At 55.4% G+C, this 17,266-nt stretch overlaps 6 protein-coding genes across 6 annotated transcripts; 3 read left to right on the top strand and 3 right to left on the bottom strand.

Annotated features, from left to right (window-relative positions):
* Window positions 1–987: 987 nt before the first annotated feature.
* CONPUDRAFT_126793 (uncharacterized protein) lies at window positions 988–3,154 on the bottom strand. Its single transcript, XM_007772565.1, has 6 exons — window positions 2,598–3,154; window positions 2,481–2,550; window positions 2,326–2,429; window positions 2,030–2,273; window positions 1,325–1,973; window positions 988–1,268 (listed from the first exon to the last, which is right to left on the bottom strand). The coding sequence occupies exons 1-6, from the start codon at window positions 2,944–2,946 to the stop codon at window positions 1,191–1,193; spliced, it is 1,494 nt and encodes a 497-aa protein (XP_007770755.1). The 5' UTR covers window positions 2,947–3,154; the 3' UTR covers window positions 988–1,190.
* Window positions 3,155–3,928: 774 nt separating this feature from the next.
* On the top strand, window positions 3,929–5,273 carry CONPUDRAFT_138251 (alpha beta-hydrolase). Its single transcript, XM_007772564.1, has 8 exons — window positions 3,929–3,980; window positions 4,049–4,075; window positions 4,135–4,256; window positions 4,338–4,373; window positions 4,432–4,485; window positions 4,542–4,677; window positions 4,739–4,830; window positions 4,907–5,273. Exons 1-8 carry the CDS (start codon window positions 3,950–3,952, stop codon window positions 5,156–5,158), a joined length of 750 nt encoding a protein of 249 aa, XP_007770754.1. The 5' UTR covers window positions 3,929–3,949; the 3' UTR covers window positions 5,159–5,273.
* Window positions 5,274–6,027: 754 nt separating this feature from the next.
* Window positions 6,028–7,526, top strand: CONPUDRAFT_166855 (chlorocatechol-degradation protein; the record flags this gene model as incomplete). Its single annotated transcript, XM_007772563.1, has 7 exons — window positions 6,028–6,055; window positions 6,127–6,153; window positions 6,217–6,338; window positions 6,393–6,428; window positions 6,487–6,540; window positions 6,605–6,832; window positions 6,947–7,526. 7 exons carry the CDS (start codon window positions 6,028–6,030, stop codon window positions 7,196–7,198), a joined length of 747 nt encoding a protein of 248 aa, XP_007770753.1. The 3' UTR covers window positions 7,199–7,526.
* Window positions 7,527–7,551: 25 nt separating this feature from the next.
* On the bottom strand, window positions 7,552–9,418 carry CONPUDRAFT_91356 (uncharacterized protein; the record flags this gene model as incomplete). Its single annotated transcript, XM_007772562.1, has 6 exons — window positions 7,552–8,437; window positions 8,496–8,563; window positions 8,617–8,679; window positions 8,732–8,773; window positions 8,825–8,866; window positions 8,918–9,418. 6 exons carry the CDS (start codon window positions 9,416–9,418, stop codon window positions 7,552–7,554), a joined length of 1,602 nt encoding a protein of 533 aa, XP_007770752.1.
* A 411-nt stretch (window positions 9,419–9,829) lies between these two features.
* CONPUDRAFT_155703 (argininosuccinate synthetase) lies at window positions 9,830–11,543 on the top strand (the record flags this gene model as incomplete). The annotated part of the gene is made up of 9 exons (XM_007772561.1): window positions 9,830–9,884; window positions 9,945–10,024; window positions 10,073–10,132; window positions 10,186–10,251; window positions 10,301–10,383; window positions 10,434–10,543; window positions 10,606–11,258; window positions 11,318–11,418; window positions 11,471–11,543. The coding sequence occupies 9 exons, from the start codon at window positions 9,830–9,832 to the stop codon at window positions 11,541–11,543; spliced, it is 1,281 nt and encodes a 426-aa protein (XP_007770751.1).
* On the bottom strand, window positions 11,473–13,667 carry CONPUDRAFT_145211 (uncharacterized protein; the record flags this gene model as incomplete). Its single annotated transcript, XM_007772560.1, has 5 exons — window positions 11,473–11,791; window positions 11,849–12,602; window positions 12,658–12,889; window positions 12,947–13,455; window positions 13,617–13,667. 5 exons carry the CDS (start codon window positions 13,665–13,667, stop codon window positions 11,709–11,711), a joined length of 1,629 nt encoding a protein of 542 aa, XP_007770750.1. The 3' UTR covers window positions 11,473–11,708.
* Window positions 13,668–17,266: the final 3,599 nt, after the last annotated feature.

Raw genomic sequence — 17,266 nt, 5'->3', positions numbered from 1 at the left:
AAACTTTTCCAGACCTGTCAAGGCAACTGCAAGTTAACGGCAAAATGTTGTTGAGCCTGGCAAATTTATTAGCACAGACTGAACCTCAGCGTGACCCAATTGGCAGGATACTCAGTTCACATAATCTTGAAGTACCCTCTAGTATCCCCAGTGAGTGCTCACTGTTGGATCTCCGGGGATGTGGGATGTACTGGCGGCGACGATGGCACTCGCGTCCATAGGACGCCAAGGCCGCGTGGATAATCGAGGCCTGTCACCGGAAGCAAACTCAGTACACTATCTGGAACTGAGAATGAGCTGGAAAGAGATGTAGTAACCCTACCCTTTGTAACGGGTTCTCAGATCGGAAGCCCGTGGTACGGAGCGTATCAATCCTTGGCATTGTAAGTGAAACTGCAAGACGTTCCGGAATCGTCGTATAACATCTAGACATCACGACAACCTAGCACGATATCGGCAGTCTAAGAAATCTCCGTTCATCGTAATGTTGAGGTGCCGAAGGGTGCCGACAAAGAAGCGCCGCAGCCTGCTGCAGTCAGGTACACTGTGCCTGGAACATTGCCGGCAACGAGGTCCACAGTACTTGGTCTTATTGAGTGTGAGCTGTACGCAGCTCTTGCTGTGCTGCTGGAAGAGAAAAGATGGTCCTTGTAAACTATGGGGCCACTGTGATTAGGTAGAGAAGTCATTTGGCGAGAAAAGGTGCACTGCATTTTACGTGAGATTACCCAATTACTGGTCGGAGGATAGCAAGAGTTGCCCACTAATCTTGCAGCAACTGAAACACATGATCAGTCGGACGACCCTCGCGATCCTAAACTTATCTCGGATGCTTATGGACTACAAGGAGGGTCAAATGTGGAGCGCGACCGGTCTCCACCAGCAACGGTATTCACTGCAAAATGCCGAGGCTATAAAACCTCGCGCTACCCTCTCCACAAATATTGAAAGGTAAAGGATATTTCAACGCGAGTATCATGAGTTGCCCTGTAACTTGAACGTGATTAAATATCAAGGTATCACCTTGGCAAGATTGCCACAAGACTGTTACCCTAGCGAGCGAATGGGATGGCTATCTCGTCGGCTATGGCCGCCAGTGAATGTCCAAATGTCCTGGAAAGTATAGTGTAGGGTATATCTAGTCATGGAATAAACACAGGTCCGTACACAGTCCCGAAAAATAACGTCCGCTACCAGAACCTAGCAGAATCAGGAGAAAACTTCTTTACCATTCTCAGAGCGTTGACGTTTGATGTTAAGCTCGACCACTGTGCAATCGAGGCTCAGAAATCAGCTCGGGATAGTCCAACAGAGGAGCACTCACCCCGTTCCCAATCAACACTTGCGCTCGCTCGGCAATGTACATATCCACAGATTGAGCGACGTACTTTTGCTCCCAGGTCAGCTTCAAGTCACGACTACTTGCGATGCTATCCCATGGCTGAGACCCTGACGTCGCTCGCTGGACCGCTTGTTTCAGCTCATCCACCCACTCCATCGCGCCGTTCGTCATGATGTAGAGGTATTTCAGTGAACCTCTCGCGTCACTTCTAACCTGGGAGACCTTCTCCACGATTTGATCGATGGAAGGATAGCACCTCCGCTCGTACATCGCCCTATTCTCCGGTGTCGTCTCCCCCCAACCGACGTCCGAAGGGACCTCGAATTTGTCAGTGAACTGAGGGAAAGAGTTGAACGCGTTCCAGTCGGACGACCACGTTGCGAGGTGACGGCAGTGATTGGCAAAGTCGCCCCGTCGTACATGGATTGCGAGAAGCCCAGGGATCATATCGGGAGCGTCAGATTCTTGTGTATCAGAGACGAGTGGATAGAACCACGATGTCGACGTGAATAGCCGAAGGTTACTCTTCAATGCGTCGACGACGAGCGGGGACCACCTCCAGTGTGTCATCACAGGCGTCTTCGAGAGATACGGCCAGATGGTAAGCATCCGTTTCTTATCTCCGTATATCCTAGGAGCACGAATCAACTGGTCGTCCACAGAAAAACCAAACTGAATATTTCGCACCAAACCTCGAAGATAGGCGGATTGTCACCAGCGAGCTTTACACACGGATCGTCTATGGAGTCGATTTTCTTGATCCACGTTTTTAGTACTGACGAGGCTGGCACGTCACCATATACCATGTCATCGGTATTGACGTCTTTCACGTTAATAATGGTCGGGTTGGGGCAGACTTCGTGAAAGAAACTACTAGACACTGCGCGAGGGGTCGTATCTTCTGGTGGCAGATCGCCACCGACCATCGGACCTACATGCTCCCATTCAGAATGAGTCCAAAGTCGCAGGGATTACGAACTCACCACCGACAATGGCAGTGAGCGGAATACGTGAAGGGATAACTTTGCCGTTGAAATCGCTGTACGGCCCTCGATTTGGGTCCCAAACGTAGTCATTGAAGACATGGCTAAAGGGAGTGTCGGCATCAGTTAAACCGTGAAAAAGCCAGGGGACTAACGAGCGATTGGTCGCATGAGCTAGCAGTGCCATCATCATGAAGTCCTGCATGATGTTCCCCCACCCTGCGCCTGGACGATGTCAGCTGCAACTAAAGCAAAACAAGGATCCACTCAACTGCGTGCAAAGTTTTCCGACCAGAGGTACTTGATGTCCGTCCTCCGCGCGTACTCCTCGTAGTGAGGCAGATTCTCTTCTCGTGACCGATACGCCTCGTAGAGCGGCGGCAGGGACGAGTGGCTCTGCACCACCCCCAGCTCCAACCTGAGCTGACCGGAAATAGCCCGAAGCAACATGACTCCAGCTACGCAGAGTAATGTCACCAGACACGTGGCGAAGCGCCACCCGCGCTTCGTCAGATGTACGGGTGCCGTGTGCACAGGTGACGGTGTCCGAGAGTCAGAAAAGGGGAGGATCTGCCCATCGGAAAGCTTCAGCTTCCTCCGTAGCGGGAGCGGGGAGAACATGATCAACGAAGAGCGAGGAGCCGCCGTAATACAGAGCCGGCTCTGGAGTGCGAGGAAGGGTGGTCAAGGCGTTCCTGAGGGGTTGACACCCTTCGTATATGTGGGTGCTGCGCATGCGCACTCACACTGGCTGTTACCGGGGGTCGGAAGACAATGCGAGAACGGGTGCTAAATCCGATGCCGGTGGTCGGGGAGACGTCGATGTTCGCATACTTTCTTTGCCTCGACACGGATCAGTGTTCGCAGGGTGATGCCTAAGTAACGGCTCTTCTATTCAAAACTGCTCTGACTGTCTGAGCCGTGAGTGCTCAAACCGTTGAAGTCAGTGACACCTGGGAGAGCCGCCTTGGCATGAGAGTAGTGGATCGCATATAGTTAGCGCCTAGCCCAATGTGAGATGATTGGCGCTAGTTTGAGCAAAGCACAAAACACTGTAGAAGTCTTTGAGCATGCATTGGGGCTTGTGGTCTTGGTGTATGTTTGAGTGTGCCATAAGAGAGACGGAATGCCACAGCTGTGGAGGTACTTTGCAGTGCGACGCGAGAACAACTCAAGTACCGGGCTATTTCTGAACTTAAGGGAGTCGCGGGAAAACGGTTGAGGCCGATGTCAACCCGTGATGCTAGGACAGAAAGTTGTTGGATGGTGTGAGCAGGTCATGATGAATGAAGCGCCCCCTGGGTTGGACAAAGGACACTTAGGGAGTCGGTGAGCAGAGAGAAGAAGCTGGAGATGGAGATGCGAAAGAAAGAAAATGCGGCAGTACCCACGGTCCCTCCACATGGCCCCTAATTCGATCACCCTGTCCCGGTGCAGCAGGCCCTCGCAGGCCGCAACAAACTCCCCGCCGAGACTATCTGCGCGAAATCCACGACGCTCGTCGACAACTCGCCGATGCTCACCTCACGAGAACAGATGATGACACCCGCATTTTCATCCCGAACCTCCATTGAACCTCCACAACACCCAATAATCGCTACAACTTGAAGTTCTCCAAACCGTAATGTCTGGACCGAGCCAATGCTGCGTTCAAGGTGGGCGCAAAGTTCGACGCATGCTGATAGTGGTGTTCATGACTGCTATGTGCTACTCCATACTATAGGTGTGCACCACGAAGGTACACCTACAGGTACGTCTCTCACCTGTGATATTCTCCACTCCATCTCGAACTTGACATCATTCACCCAGGCAAAATCGAAAAGATCAACGATGTTGAATGCTACATTGCTACACCCTCCGCTACCTACCCAAAAGAAAAGGTCCTGCTCTTCCTGCCTGACTTCTTCGGAATCACATTCAAGAACGCTCAGGTGCGTCGTCCACACCCTTGTTGACGCGTTCTTTGGTTAATGTGGGAGTCTCGCGGGACGTGCCCGGTGTTTGGTCGGTAGCTCATCGCGGACGACTTTGCCCGGAACGGGTATAGAGTGAGTCTCTTCAACTTGAGTGCTCAATGTTTGAGCTTACATTGGTACGACTCCGTAGACTGTGATGCCGGACTACCTCAACGGCGACGGTGTCCCGCCCGCAGAGCTCGAGGTACCTATACTCACCAACCCCCAGCACCCCACGTTTCGCTTACTCAGCGCTTGCAGAAAGGAACATTTCCTGTTCAAGACTGGTTCCAGCGTCACGGGCCCGAGACGTCCCGTCCTCCGCTAGACAAGGTCATCGCCGGGCTCAGGGAGGAGGGTGTGACGGCCTTTGCTGCGATTGGATACTGCTACGGAGGTGAGTGGGATACGCATAATACGCTCCGAGGGGCGTGAAATTGACATTCTCGGCCTTGCAGCTCGCCACGCCTGGGACCTCGCCATCGAGCACGTCACCAAGGTCACGATATGCAATCACCCGTCGCTGCTCAAGAACCCAGAGGACTTCGAGGTCCGTCTCTACTCTCCCGACACTTCCCTCCTTCATCCCTTACCCCATTTAAACGTAACTCACACCCCCCGCACAGACCTACCTCGCAAAAGCAACCGCACCCCTGCTCATTAACTCCTGCGAGATCGACCCGCCGTTCCCGCCCGACTTCCAAGCAAGCGCAGACGAAATTTTGAAGGATAAGTTCGCGCCAGGGTATCACCGCGAGCACTGGATGGGCTGCAAGCACGGGTTCAGCGTGCGCGGGGACATCCGGGATCCGATGGTCAAGGCTGCGAAGGAGGGGTCGTTCGTGAATGCTGTCGAGTGGTTACATAAGCACTTCTAGGGTGCTAGCGCAGTGCATGTTGACTGTGTGTTCTGCTTTTGTCGGAAGTTGCATTCCATCGCTTATTTAAGGGTAGCCCGTCGGAGAAAGACCCTCCGAGATGACGAGCGTTTTCTCTACCAATGCTCTGTGAGTATCCCACCGAGTCAGTGCACTCGACTGTTTAGCTGACTCACCCGTTCGCGTTACCTCACACCTCGAGAAGGCTTTACTATCCGTCGTCCCGGTACCTGAGCGCTAGCCTGAGCAACTGCACGGCGTGGATGAGCTCTGCTGAACGCTGCTTGTTTATTAGTGTTCAATACTAACAAAAAAAATAAAGAGATGAGATTGGATAGAGTGTATGTCAAGTTGTCAACCGAATGACCTATTCCAGCCTGTCTGAGAGTTGGGGTGGTACCGCGAGACCGATACCGCAGATCATTTGACCAGATGATACAGGTACAGTGTTGTGTTCCACTGCGTAATCAGGCTGTGGTGCCTATGTGTGGAGGTAGGCGTGCGCGGCAAAGAGTGGCTCGGAGGCTGGTCGCTAGTCGAGAGCATCCCTTGAGCCGTTCGGGAGGAGTTCTCGGTGTGAGGGCCATGTGACCCTCAAGGCGAGGGAAAGACGCAACCAACCAGCTGGCGCACCGGATACAATATGGATAGACGCGGCCTGACGCGGCATTTTCTGGTCAATTTCTGCATTTCGCTTCTATTATCACGACTGGCATATTAGCAAACGCATATGATCACGCTTCAGAGCTTCAGACATTGGCGGGCCGACGTATAAAGGCGAGCGAGAGATGACAAGGTCCTTAGCTGCACTCGTTTCTCATCCTTCAACCAATCCTCTCACATCGTTCAACCACCCACCTTACCGATAAATGTCGCTCTGCAAGCACTGCATTTCTGGTGAGCGGCGTTGGGTTTTCGTTCACGATCTACAGCCGTGTTGAACGTTGATCGGCGCTTTCTTTCGATAGGTGTCACCCACGAGGGTACCCCTGAGGGTATGTGCACCTCCCTCTTGTAACGGAAGAAGGACTTGGTAACTGATAGAGACACGAAAACAGGCAAGATTGAGACCATCAACGGCATCGAGTCCTACATCGCCACCCCCTCCAACGACTACCCCAAGGATAAGGCAATTCTTTTCCTCACCGATGCCTTCGGTATCCCCCTCAACAACAACAAGGTTAGTCGATCAGTCCACAAGTAATTGCTACTCAGCTAAAACTTACCTCGACAGCTCATCGTTGATGCTTTCGCTCGCAACGGCTACAAGGTACGTAGCATGTGAATGCTTTGACGCTAAATGAACATATGCATGACGTTATCCCTAGACCATCATTCCCGACCTTTTCAACGGCGACGCCATCCCTGCCAAGGCCATGGAGGTACGCCTCCTCACCCACATGAAACCTGATCAGATGTTGACAGCTAGTACGTTCCGACCTGCAGAAGGGCGAGTTCGATATCCAGGCGTGGTTCCCGAACCACATGCAGGCGCAGACGCGCCCGGTGATCGACAAGGTCATCGCCGGCCTCAAGGAGCAGGGCGTGAAGGAGTTCCTCGCCATCGGCTACTGCTTCGGCGCACGCTACGCCTTCGACCTCGCGTTCGAGAACATCGTCAAGGTCGTCGTCGTCAACCACCCATCGCTCCTGCAAAACCCCGCTGATCTCGAGGTGCGTCCTTGTTATCGGTCATCCGCTGCCGCTGGCGAAGTCTCGAGTTCCGCCTCATCCCCGTTCACATCGTATTGCATGCAGAGCTAACGATAACACGCATTAATATCGCAGAAATACCTCTCGAAAGCGAAAGCCCCCCTGCTCATCAACTCGTGCGAGACCGACTCGCAGTTCCCGCCCGACTTCCAGGCCAAGGCCGACGAGATCCTCAAGGACAAGTTCGCGCCCGGCTACAAGCGCGTGTACTGGGCTGGCTGCACGCACGGCTTTGCCGTGCGCGGCGACATCAGTAACCCGACGATCAAGGAAGCCAAAGAGGGTGCGTTCAAGGCTGCCGTTGAGTGGTTCGGCGCCCACGCGTGACCATGCTCAGAAGTAGTGTTGCCGTCAAGGCGAGGCGAGGCGACCCTAGAGGTGACCTCGCCTCGACGGCAGCACTAACAGGTAGATTAATGGACCTCTCCGTCGTGGCCGATAGAGTAGTTCTCACCATAAAAGCTACTATGTGCCTGAAACCCATTCTCTATCCAAGCTTCCGGTCTTGACCTCCACCGAAGTTGAACGAATAGAATTGGCGTACCGTTCATATTGTACATCGACTTATGACTTTTCTCAAAGCATCTTTCAGCTTATGACACAGAATGCCCTGCTTGATCTACAAATTGTACAGCCATTAGTGATACAATATCAGAACCGCAAACCCAAACCCCCACGTCCTAATAATCGTCCGAATCCGTATCCGAATACTCCTCGACCGAATCACACGGCACGAGCCTATGCGCATCGTACGTCCCGTCCTCGAGATGCTCGATCCGCCACCTCTCCGGATGAATCTGCATATCCGCCATCACCCACTCCATATACCCGTTCCCGTCCTCGTCGTCCGCGCTCAGCCTCACATTCCAGCCCAAAAAGTACCGGTTCCCGCGCTCGTCGAACGCGCTCAGCCCCTCTTCGTGCGCATAGCGCAGCTCCCACGCGTGCATCATCCCGATCCGCCCGCCGCGCGCGAGCACGCGCAGATCGTCCTCGAGCAGGTCCTCGAGCGGATAGTGCTCCGTCGCGACGGTCGCCGCGTCGAACTGCGCCGGCTCCCACGCCGGCTCGGTGTACAGCCCATCGTAGGGTGGTGCGTCCGAATCGGAGCCGTACGAGAAGTTGTCGTCGTACCACATGTCGTCCGAGTCGTCGTCCTCGTCTTCGTCGTCGTCGTCGTCCGAATCAGAGGGTCCTTCGAATTCGGCAGGAGACTCGTCGCCGTCCCAGCCGTCGGGCTCGTGCTCGCCGTCCGGCGGGAACAGGCCCTTCCAGGGGTCGGCGTCTGCGGGCGGTGACGGGGAGCGCGGCGGAGCGGGGGACGATCCTGTCGTCGTGTGCGCGGCCGCTGCCTTTGCCTTCTCGAGCGTGGCGACGATGGAGTTCATGACGAAGCATGGCACGGGCCGGTGCGAGACCTTGGTGCGGCACGCGGGGCAGTGCTTGGTCCGGTACATGAGGTACTGGGGATCCTCTTCGTCGTACGTCTCGCCGTCGGCCGGCGGTGCTTGCCGGAACCACTCTTGCAAGCAGCTCATGCAGAGGGTGTGGCCGCAGCCGGGGAGCCTGCGGGTGTGGCGGTCACGGCGCGGAAGGAGGGACTTGAAAGGAAGGATGGACGTACGTGTATGGTCTATGTAAGAGATCCATGCAGATATGGCATTGCGAATGCACTTCGATGGTGCTCAAAGCCTGTAGGCAGGCTTAAGCGACATGGATGGCGCGCGTGGAGTAGATTAGCTCACCTCTTCGGCCTTTCTGGCCTTGGCTTGGAACCCCTGCAACTCCTCCTTGCTCTCGCGCACGCTCTGGAATGGAGGTCAAGGAACGACTCAACCCAACAGACGGATCAAATTTTACCTCTTCTTTGGCAGCCAGCTGCTGGCGGATCTCCTCGAGATGCTATGCAACCAGATCAATATGGTTGAGCAAACAGAGACATATTCTACTCACCTGCTTCTGCTTCTTGATCGACTTCTTGTGCTCATGCTCCTTCTGGTGCCGGTTATCAGTCGATATACCAAGACGCAATGAGTATATGCGCACCTTCTGTAGTTTCTCCAGCTCGCGCCTGAGCTTTACAATCTCAACACTGGACTCCTCCCCTATATCCGTCGGAGCCTGCGACTCTCTTGCGGACTCGCGGCTCCTTGAACGCTCTCTCGCCGAGTGTCTGTGCTCCACGCGAGACGTCGATGCCTGGGCGTTGTCCGCAGCTAGACGCGCGGTCCCCTTCGACTTGGGGATCTTGGACTTCCTCCCTCGCTCATCTTCCGCCGCCGTCTGAATGGAGGGCGGGTGAGGCGTTGATCCGAGGGGCTGACCCATCGTCGCTGTTCCAGACCTCCTCTTCTTGACTGACGCGCTCTGCGACGGCTCGTCGGCGCGCGCTTGGGCGATGCGGGTTTGCAGATTCGGACGGGGCGAGCGCGAGCGGCGGCTCTGACGGCGGGAAGAAGAGCTGGCGGCGGCGTGACTGTCCAGCGTCGCAGTGGTCCGACGGAGGGTCGGGTTGCGCTTGCTGGTGGGCGATTCGGCGTGGTTCATTGTCTAGCGCCGCGGTAGCCGCATGGGTCAAGACACGCTGCAGCAACGAGGCTAGAGTCGCTTACAAGTAAACAAAGTGAATTCAAGAGATGTCGTATACGTGGCTTGTCGTCGTGAAAGGTTGTCAAGATTGTCGTTACAAAGACAAGAAAGGGGAAGGGGAAGTGTTTCGTTCCAGACGAACAATCGCTCCATCAACCTCGTCCCTCCTGGGAACCACAGGATGGAATGGACTGGCGTGATGTTACCTTGTTTGTCACAAAGCCCCTATCTGATACGCGTTACGCGTCACGAATAATTGAAAAGACGCCGAATGCGGAAGACGCCGTAATCTAATCACCTTGAGGCTAAACTGTTCTGACTCGACCTCCAATCTTTCTATCGATAGCCTCCACCCCTCCATTTTTCTTCATGGCCTCCGCACAGCAAAAGGGTCGCGTTCTCCTCGCATACTCGGGTGGATTGGGTAAGCTTTGGCATGACTAGGTAAAGGTCAAACAGCTCACCGCTTTCCCTTACCGTTCAGACACCTCGTGTATCCTGGCATGGCTCATCGAGGAAGGCTACGAAGTCTACGCGTTCATGGGTGATGTCGGACAGGAAGAGGTATAAATGAGCACGAGCCTTTGCTTTTGTGCTCATACGCGTTTATAGGATTTTGTAGCTGCTGAGAAAAAGGCTCTCGCCGTTGGCGCGAAGAAGTTCTTCCTGGCGGTGCGTCGCGTGCCGTGCATCCAACGATCCATGCTTGACATTGCAGTTTGAAGGATCTCAAACGCGAGTTCGTTGAGGAGCTCATCTATCCAGCTGTCCAGGCCAACTGCATCTACGAGGTGCGTGACGGTTTATTCTAGCTCCCAGGTCATAGCTCATGTGGCATAGAACGTCTACCTCCTCGGTACCTCGCTCGCTCGCCCAGTCATCGCCCGTGGTATGATCGCGATCGCTGACAAGGAGGGATGCGAGTAAGCCACAACAACATTCATCTGTGGGCGATTATCTAAGCGCTCGACAGCTTCGTCTCGCACGGTTGCACGGGCAAGGGCAATGACCAGGTCCGCTTCGAGCTCGCCTTCTACGGCCTCAAGCCCGACATCAAGGTCATCGCACCCTGGCGTATTCCTGGTATGCACATCACTTCCTCCTCCCAAGTCGTTTTGATCACTGACGCACTCATCTTACCTTAGAGTTCTACAACCGCTTCGCCGGCCGCGGGCACCTGCTCGCCTACGCCGCCGAAAAGCAGATCCCCGTCCAACAAACCGCCGCCAAGCCCTGGTCGACCGACGAAAACCTCTTCCACATCTCGTACGAAGCCGGCATCCTCGAAGATCCCAACACCACTCCCCCAGCAGACATGTGGAAGCTCACCGCCTCACCCGAGTCCGCCCCCGAGACGCCCGAGCAGATCTCGATCGAGTTCAAGCGCGGCATCCCCGTCAAAGTGACCGCAGGCGGGAAAGACACGACCGACGCCGTGGAGGTCTTCCTCACGCTCAACGCGCTCGCGCGCAAGCACGGCATCGGGCGCATCGACATCGTCGAGAACCGCTTCATCGGCGTGAAGAGCCGCGGGTGCTACGAGTCCCCCGCCGCGACGATCCTCCGCGTCGCGCATATGGACCTCGAGGGCCTCACGCTCGATCGCAACGTGCGCTCGCTGCGCGACCAGTTTGTCACAGTCGAGCTGAGCCGCATCTTGTACAACGGCCACTTCTTCACGCCCGAGCGCGAGTTCGTGACGAGCGCTATCCCCGCGAGCCAGCGGACCGTGAACGGTGTAGTGCGCTTGAAGCTGTACAAGGGCAACGTCGTCGTCGAGGGCCGGTACTCCGACGAGGTATGTGATGGATCGTGCATTTTGGAGCCTGATCGTTGGCTGATGTGCATGATTCACAGGGCTTGTACGACGAGAAGTTCTCGTCAATGGACGAGCTCGGCGGGTTCGAGCCTACCGACACCACGGGCTTCATCCAGATCGAGAGCATCCGGATCAAGAAGTACGTATCCCTCACCTCTCTACCTGGTCTTGCTCTCTAACGATATCTCCAGGTGGGCCCAGGCCAACATCCGTCGAGGCCAAGCCGGCGTCGAGCCCAAGGACGTGTACGGCACGCGCGTCTGATTACTGATGATCACGTTCTCATCGATCACTCCAAAAAGTACCAGTTTTCCTGGTTGAAAACCATGTCTTGCTTTCCATGGCGTATGTAATGTGTGTAGGATGGTATAATCAGAAGTAAACCCAACGCATATATTGATATTCCGCTTGTACCAACCGCACGAGCGGCTACACGATCTTGATAGACCCAGAACGGAGCCCGAGCGCTATGCGACCTGTAGCTTCTGACAAAGCACATAGTGTGATGTCCTCTATGTCAAGATACTGTAAACGCAGTATCATCAGAAAAGAGAGTGAAAGGCACGAACCTCGAAGATCGATAGACGGCACCTCCATCACGATCTTGCCGTCCATGAGCGGAACCCCCGTCTGCACCCTCACAAATCCAACCTCCTCCTCGTCGCTCGACTCAGCCTCCGTCTCCACCACAATCCCATCCACAGCATCCGAATCGTCCACCGCCCCATCCCCGTCCTCGGGTCCCTCACCCACGACAACACTCTCCTTCAACCGCGGCCGCACATTCTGCCGCGTACGATCCCACGAAAACGCATACAGGCTCGTCGTCAGACTCTCCCGCATGCGCTCGACCCACACGCCCCGCCGCCCCTGCGGACCCAGCGCCCACGCGCCGACGAACGCGGGCTTCCCCGCGCCCGCGCCGAACACGCTCGCGTACGCGTGCACCATGTCGCGCGCGATGCCGACGGGGTGCAGTGCTGCGAGGGCGAATGTGAGGGAGGGGACGGGGGCGAGGGTGAGGGTGAGGAGGCACTGGAAGAGGCCGTGGAAGACGTCGTAGCCGACGAAGGAGAGGGTGTAGCTTGTTGGAAGAGATGAGGAGGGTGAGGTGGAGGGTGAGGGGCGCCGGTGGGAGACGGAGACGCGGCGGAAGGTGATGTGGGAGAAGCGGTGGATGAGGACAGGGAGATGGGGGTAGTGTGGGGTGTAGGATGAGGGTGCAGTGTCAGGGAGGGAGGGGATGGGGTAGAGCTCGATCGAGCGGGCGCGGAAGCACACTATGTAGGGTCCGCAGAAGGTCATGGCCGTTATTCCGTTCCACTGCCACATACACATCAGAGGTGGGAATAGTCATCAAGAAACGGGAGGCACATACAAGCTCCTCAAGATCGTCGTCTGCATGTACAGTAATGGGAACAGAGGTGTTGGTCCGCCAGTTGACCACATCCATCGACGACACGTGTGAGAAGAGCGCGATGCCTGACTCGACATCGATGGCCCGGACGACCCTCGGAGATGAGAGGTCGACTCCGTTCACGACGTCAAAGCGTTGGATGGTGTTCGCGCTCTCCGCATCGAGTCGGATGGAGATTATCCTCGTGATGAACCTAGAGTCCATGTTTGTCAGCTCTCGATCCAGCAGGCAGGCAGGCAAAAAGACGTACACCTCAGCCAACGTAACAGCAACATACAACACCTCCCCATCCTCACTAACGCTAACCTCATGTGCGCTCGACAGTACCCCCAGATCCTCATCAAACGCGTACCACGCATACAGCTTCATATCCTTCCACTGCCCGTCCTTGTCCATGTCCGTGTCCATGTACCACAGATCGACCATGCCCTGCTCGTACACCGCCAGTAGATACCTATCGCGCACGAATTCGAGCGAAGAGAGGGAGAGTTCAGATCGCATGGGGGCGGAGGGCGAGACGAGCCTAGTGAGGATGCGCGGACGCGGGAGGAGCCATGAGCGCTCAACTTGCAGGGATGCGACGACGAGCTTTTCGAGGGAGGGTTGTGAGAGTGTCTCCAACGAGCTTGAATTGTGAGCCCTCGGGTCGTGGCTAGAAGGCGAGTCTGGGGTAGGGACGGGGAGGAACGACCGCACCCAGTGGTAGAGCCCGAGCCACAGCGTGCGATCGTATGTCAAGTCTCTTAATGTTGTGCATGTCTGTTGTTATCAAGATAGAATCGACGAAAATGGGATGGATGTGGGGTGGCCCGGGAAGCAAACGACAGCGCGTGCGGGGAAAACGTCAATAATGAGCGAGACATATTCCGGGCCAGTGGGAGAAAGCGCGATGCCTTGCGAAGTGTGAAGACAGATCCTACGTCGAGGAGCGCGATGACTTGGAGAGCGAGCTCTGTGGGAAGGTTCAGCATGCGGAGGTATGTTGAGTTGTATGTTGCAGGAGGAGGGGAGATGAAACCCAGGCGCACATGTGGTAAACGGCGATCAGCTCAACGCATACGCGTAACTGTAAAGAGATAAGGTGTGTCGCCGTCGACGGCATCTTGGAGCGGAGCTCTAATAATATAGGATACTCACCAGAAAATCAGCGGAGAATGAAGCTGGGTAACCGGCCAAAGTCTCCGAGCGTCGCGACTTGTTGCATCTAGCGAGCTCACTTTTCCTTCTACATCTTTATGCGCTTTAGCTCACACATCACGCAGCAAAGTATGGCATCACAGCAGTTTCAAGACATAAAAACCTACTCGAGTACCCTAGGAAGACGCCAGTCGGACCCCAACTCTACGCATCACTCTTCGCCAGTGAAGCTCGATCCCGCGGTGGACAACATCACCCGCTCCGAGATGACGCGCCGGATGCTCAAGCGCTCTGGCTCTGGTCTCTTCGATGCGGGCGCGAACGCTACTAATCGCGATACGCAATCTAAGAAGTCCAAGCTTGGCAAGGACGTGGATGCTCGGGATGCTAGTGGTTATATGCGCGAGTCTTTGCTCCCCGCTGCACGACAGGGCCATCGTACTTCTCTCTCTTCTCCTAAAAAATCTCGGCAGCAGTCTTTGGCGGATCCTCGTGCCAATATGTCTCCGTTTCCCCGAACTAAGATGACGCCTTCGCGTACTATAGCCTCTCGCAATCTCAAGGAAAACAGCCGAACCATGCTCGCATCCCCTCATAACAGCCGGCCAGGATCTGCTGTTTCCTCTCCCAGGAAGAACACACGACGGTCTCCTAGAAAGTCTCTTCTTAAGGAGTCTCGTCCTACTGATGATAAACCAAGGTCCGCCGGCCCGTCAACTCTTGCTCAGACATACACACGCACTCAATCGCAAGAAGGCCCCTACGCGTTCATCTCCGATATCGTACCGCAGTCTCCGTCGAGGTGGAACTTGCCCGCTATACGCCCTCATGGTCGCACCTCGCCTACATCGTCTTGCAGCGTCCTCGGCGGACGCCCGAAGTACTACTCGACGCCACCGCGTAAGCAAACTAAAGAGCTATCTCGGACAGGACTCGAACCTTTGGATCCTTCTGTCACTCCGACGCAGATCATGGACATGACTGAGGGCGACGACAATGGAGACGAGGTCCTTGGCGCCGGTTCCATCACAGAAGGCGTGGACATGATGGACTTGACCGACCCTGTTCCCGGGGGCATCTTGCAGTCGCACAGGCACGTACATATTTCCGGGAACAGCATCATCTCTACCTCTGGCGAGTTCTCGCTTTTCACGGGGCGTCTTCCTCCTATGCCGCCGGGGCCCTCTGCTTCTGTGAATGACGACGAAGGCACGGCTGTGTCTCCTATCGAGGACGGGATCGTGCAAGAGCAGTTCTGGACTGAGGACATCCCGGTGCGCTTCAGGGGAGATTCTGATAGTGCCCATGATCGATCGCTCGCATACTTTGCCCCGCCTTCTGAAAGGGCTTCGTCGCCTGCATTAGAGCAACAGCCCTCGGGTTCACCTCTTGTACAAGGTATGTTGTGGCCGAGTTTGAGAGCGGGCGGTACGTCCTGGGTCTCGATGCCGCTTGTTTCATCTCCTATCTTCAGCTATCATCTCCTCTGCTTGAGCTCTTTTCACACCTCGATTGCTCTTCACGGCGTCTACCTGGGTTGCTACTGACTCATGCTCTGCAGACGGGGTCGGTCCACCTGCGCCGAAGCAACCTGGTTCCGACCCGCATTCTCCGGATCGCACGCGCACTTCTAAGCCTTCGGACCCCGGACGCTCGCACTCGTTGCCCGACGACGCTCAACTGCACAGCGCAGGCGACTCTGCAGGGGGCGGACCTCGGGCTCGCTCAAACAAATCTGCTGGATTCTCTGCGAACAGTGGGACCGGGACTGCTACCGCTATTGCTATCACTACATCGGAATCGGCCTCTACGCTCGGGCAACACAAAAGGCCAAACACTGTCATCCGCCCGAACTCTGGTTCCGGTGCTCCTCCGTTGACTAAGAATAAGCGCGCTACTCTTGGTACTGGGCGCTCTGCTAGGCGCCGCCCTTCCGCGGACCCTGTCGTCCCGAAGTCGAAGGCTAAACCCAAGAACCAACCCCGAAAATCGCGATCACGCCATGTCGTGCGCTCGGACGAGGAGGGAGAGGATGAGGACGACGCGCGGGACGCGAACGATGTCAATGACGAGACGCTGCAGCGCTCTGGGTGGGGCCCGGACGATCGCGAGTCTGTCCGCTTGGCGTCGCGCAGTTCCACGGCGGTGACGCTGCAGGAGAGGGATCATGCGGAGTCACGGAGGGCGAAGCGGTCGCGGTCGGCGGTGGCGCAGGTAATTGAGGACATGGCGGAGGGAGCGGTCGAGGATAGGATGGATGTGGAGCGGCCGGAGTTGGGGCAGGAGCCGGAGTTCCAGCCGGAGCAGGGGCGTAATGTACCTAATTCCAAGTCCAAGTCGAAGGCGAGGATGACGAAAAAATCAAAGGGGAGGTCGAAAGTGAGGTCAACAATGGAGAGCTCGGATGACCCATTGCTGTTGACTGGACCGTGGAGAGAGGAGGACTGGCCCATTTCGAGAGGTCTGACAAGGGGAAGGGGAAGGGAGAGGGGAAGGGTTAGGGTGATATTAAGGCCGTCGAGGGGACGCAAGTGATGGTAAGTGGTCATGGATGCTTTCGTGATGGCTTTTAGCGTACTGTGGTCATCTTACTGATCGTTCAAGATTGGAGCACTAACATCGGCTGTTCTCGAAAACTAAGCCTGATCAGGGGGCTGTGTGCTTGTTCATGATTTACTCTGGTCTGTCTGTGTGGTCCTGCAGCTATGTGATGAAAGCCGTTTCTCGCGTCTGCAATGCATCTGAAATTATGTGCTCGGATCTTCGTGGTGTGATAATTCACTGAGTGCACGTATTTGCACGGGTACGAGCTGTCCGACTCTCAACTATCGCCTTCCCATCAATTTACAAACCTTGTGCAGAATGAGCCTGTGCGCTCCTACACCAGTTACGTAAAACCCCGTGAGAGCTGGTTGAGCCAACCTTGCAGAAGAATGTTGTAGTCTCACGGCGACGAAGAGAAGGATTCAAACCGATAATGCATGAGATCTCAATCAAAGTAGTACATAGCGAGCGAGGGAAGAGAACAGAGGTAAATATTACGAATAACCTCCACGACGATGTAATTGTTTGTTTCACCGATGCTTCGACTTCATCCCCGGCGGGCTTGGACTGGCGTTGACAAGGAATGGACCGAAGCCTCGTCGGAGCTTTTACCACAATATTATCGCCCCACTTTATTTGTGTTTCATAAAATAAGGTCATCGTCCATTGAGAAAAGCATGCGTCGATGTAGCCCGTCCAATGACTTACTACGCCACACCGCCGGCGTCTCCCTCGGTCTCCGATCGCTCCAAGTTCTACGTACCTGATCGCTCCACTAGAACCATATTCCTCGATGCTTCCTTTCCTTTTACGAGACAGATATTTTGCTTCCGCTTTGACTCAGTCTCAGCATTGGTTCTTTGAACCTCACTCTACTCGATACAGCGCT

The sequence above is a fragment of the Coniophora puteana genome (genome assembly GCF_000271625.1).
Source record: "Coniophora puteana RWD-64-598 SS2 unplaced genomic scaffold CONPUscaffold_9, whole genome shotgun sequence".
NCBI classification, from domain to species: domain Eukaryota; kingdom Fungi; phylum Basidiomycota; class Agaricomycetes; order Boletales; family Coniophoraceae; genus Coniophora; species Coniophora puteana.
The sequence above is the reverse complement of the archived record's forward strand: the minus strand, read 5'-3'. Positions and strand labels throughout refer to the sequence as shown.

Excerpts from the sequence above, each read along its gene's own strand:
- CONPUDRAFT_138251 (XM_007772564.1), top strand. The coding sequence starts at position 3,950 with ATGTCTGGACCGAGCCAATGCTGCGTTCAAG. Across the intron at positions 3,981-4,048 it reads GAGCCAATGCTGCGTTCAAG|GTGTGCACCACGAAGGTACA; the intron begins GTGGGCGCAAAG and ends TCCATACTATAG. Across the intron at positions 4,257-4,337 it reads TCACATTCAAGAACGCTCAG|CTCATCGCGGACGACTTTGC; the intron begins GTGCGTCGTCCA and ends TTTGGTCGGTAG.
- CONPUDRAFT_126793 (XM_007772565.1), bottom strand. The coding sequence starts at position 2,946 with ATGTTCTCCCCGCTCCCGCTACGGAGGAAGCTGAAGCTTTCCGATGGG. Across the intron at positions 2,551-2,597 it reads GTCGGAAAACTTTGCACGCA|GCGCAGGGTGGGGGAACATC; the intron begins GTTGAGTGGATC and ends GACATCGTCCAG. Across the intron at positions 2,430-2,480 it reads GCTCATGCGACCAATCGCTC|CCATGTCTTCAATGACTACG; the intron begins GTTAGTCCCCTG and ends CACTCCCTTTAG.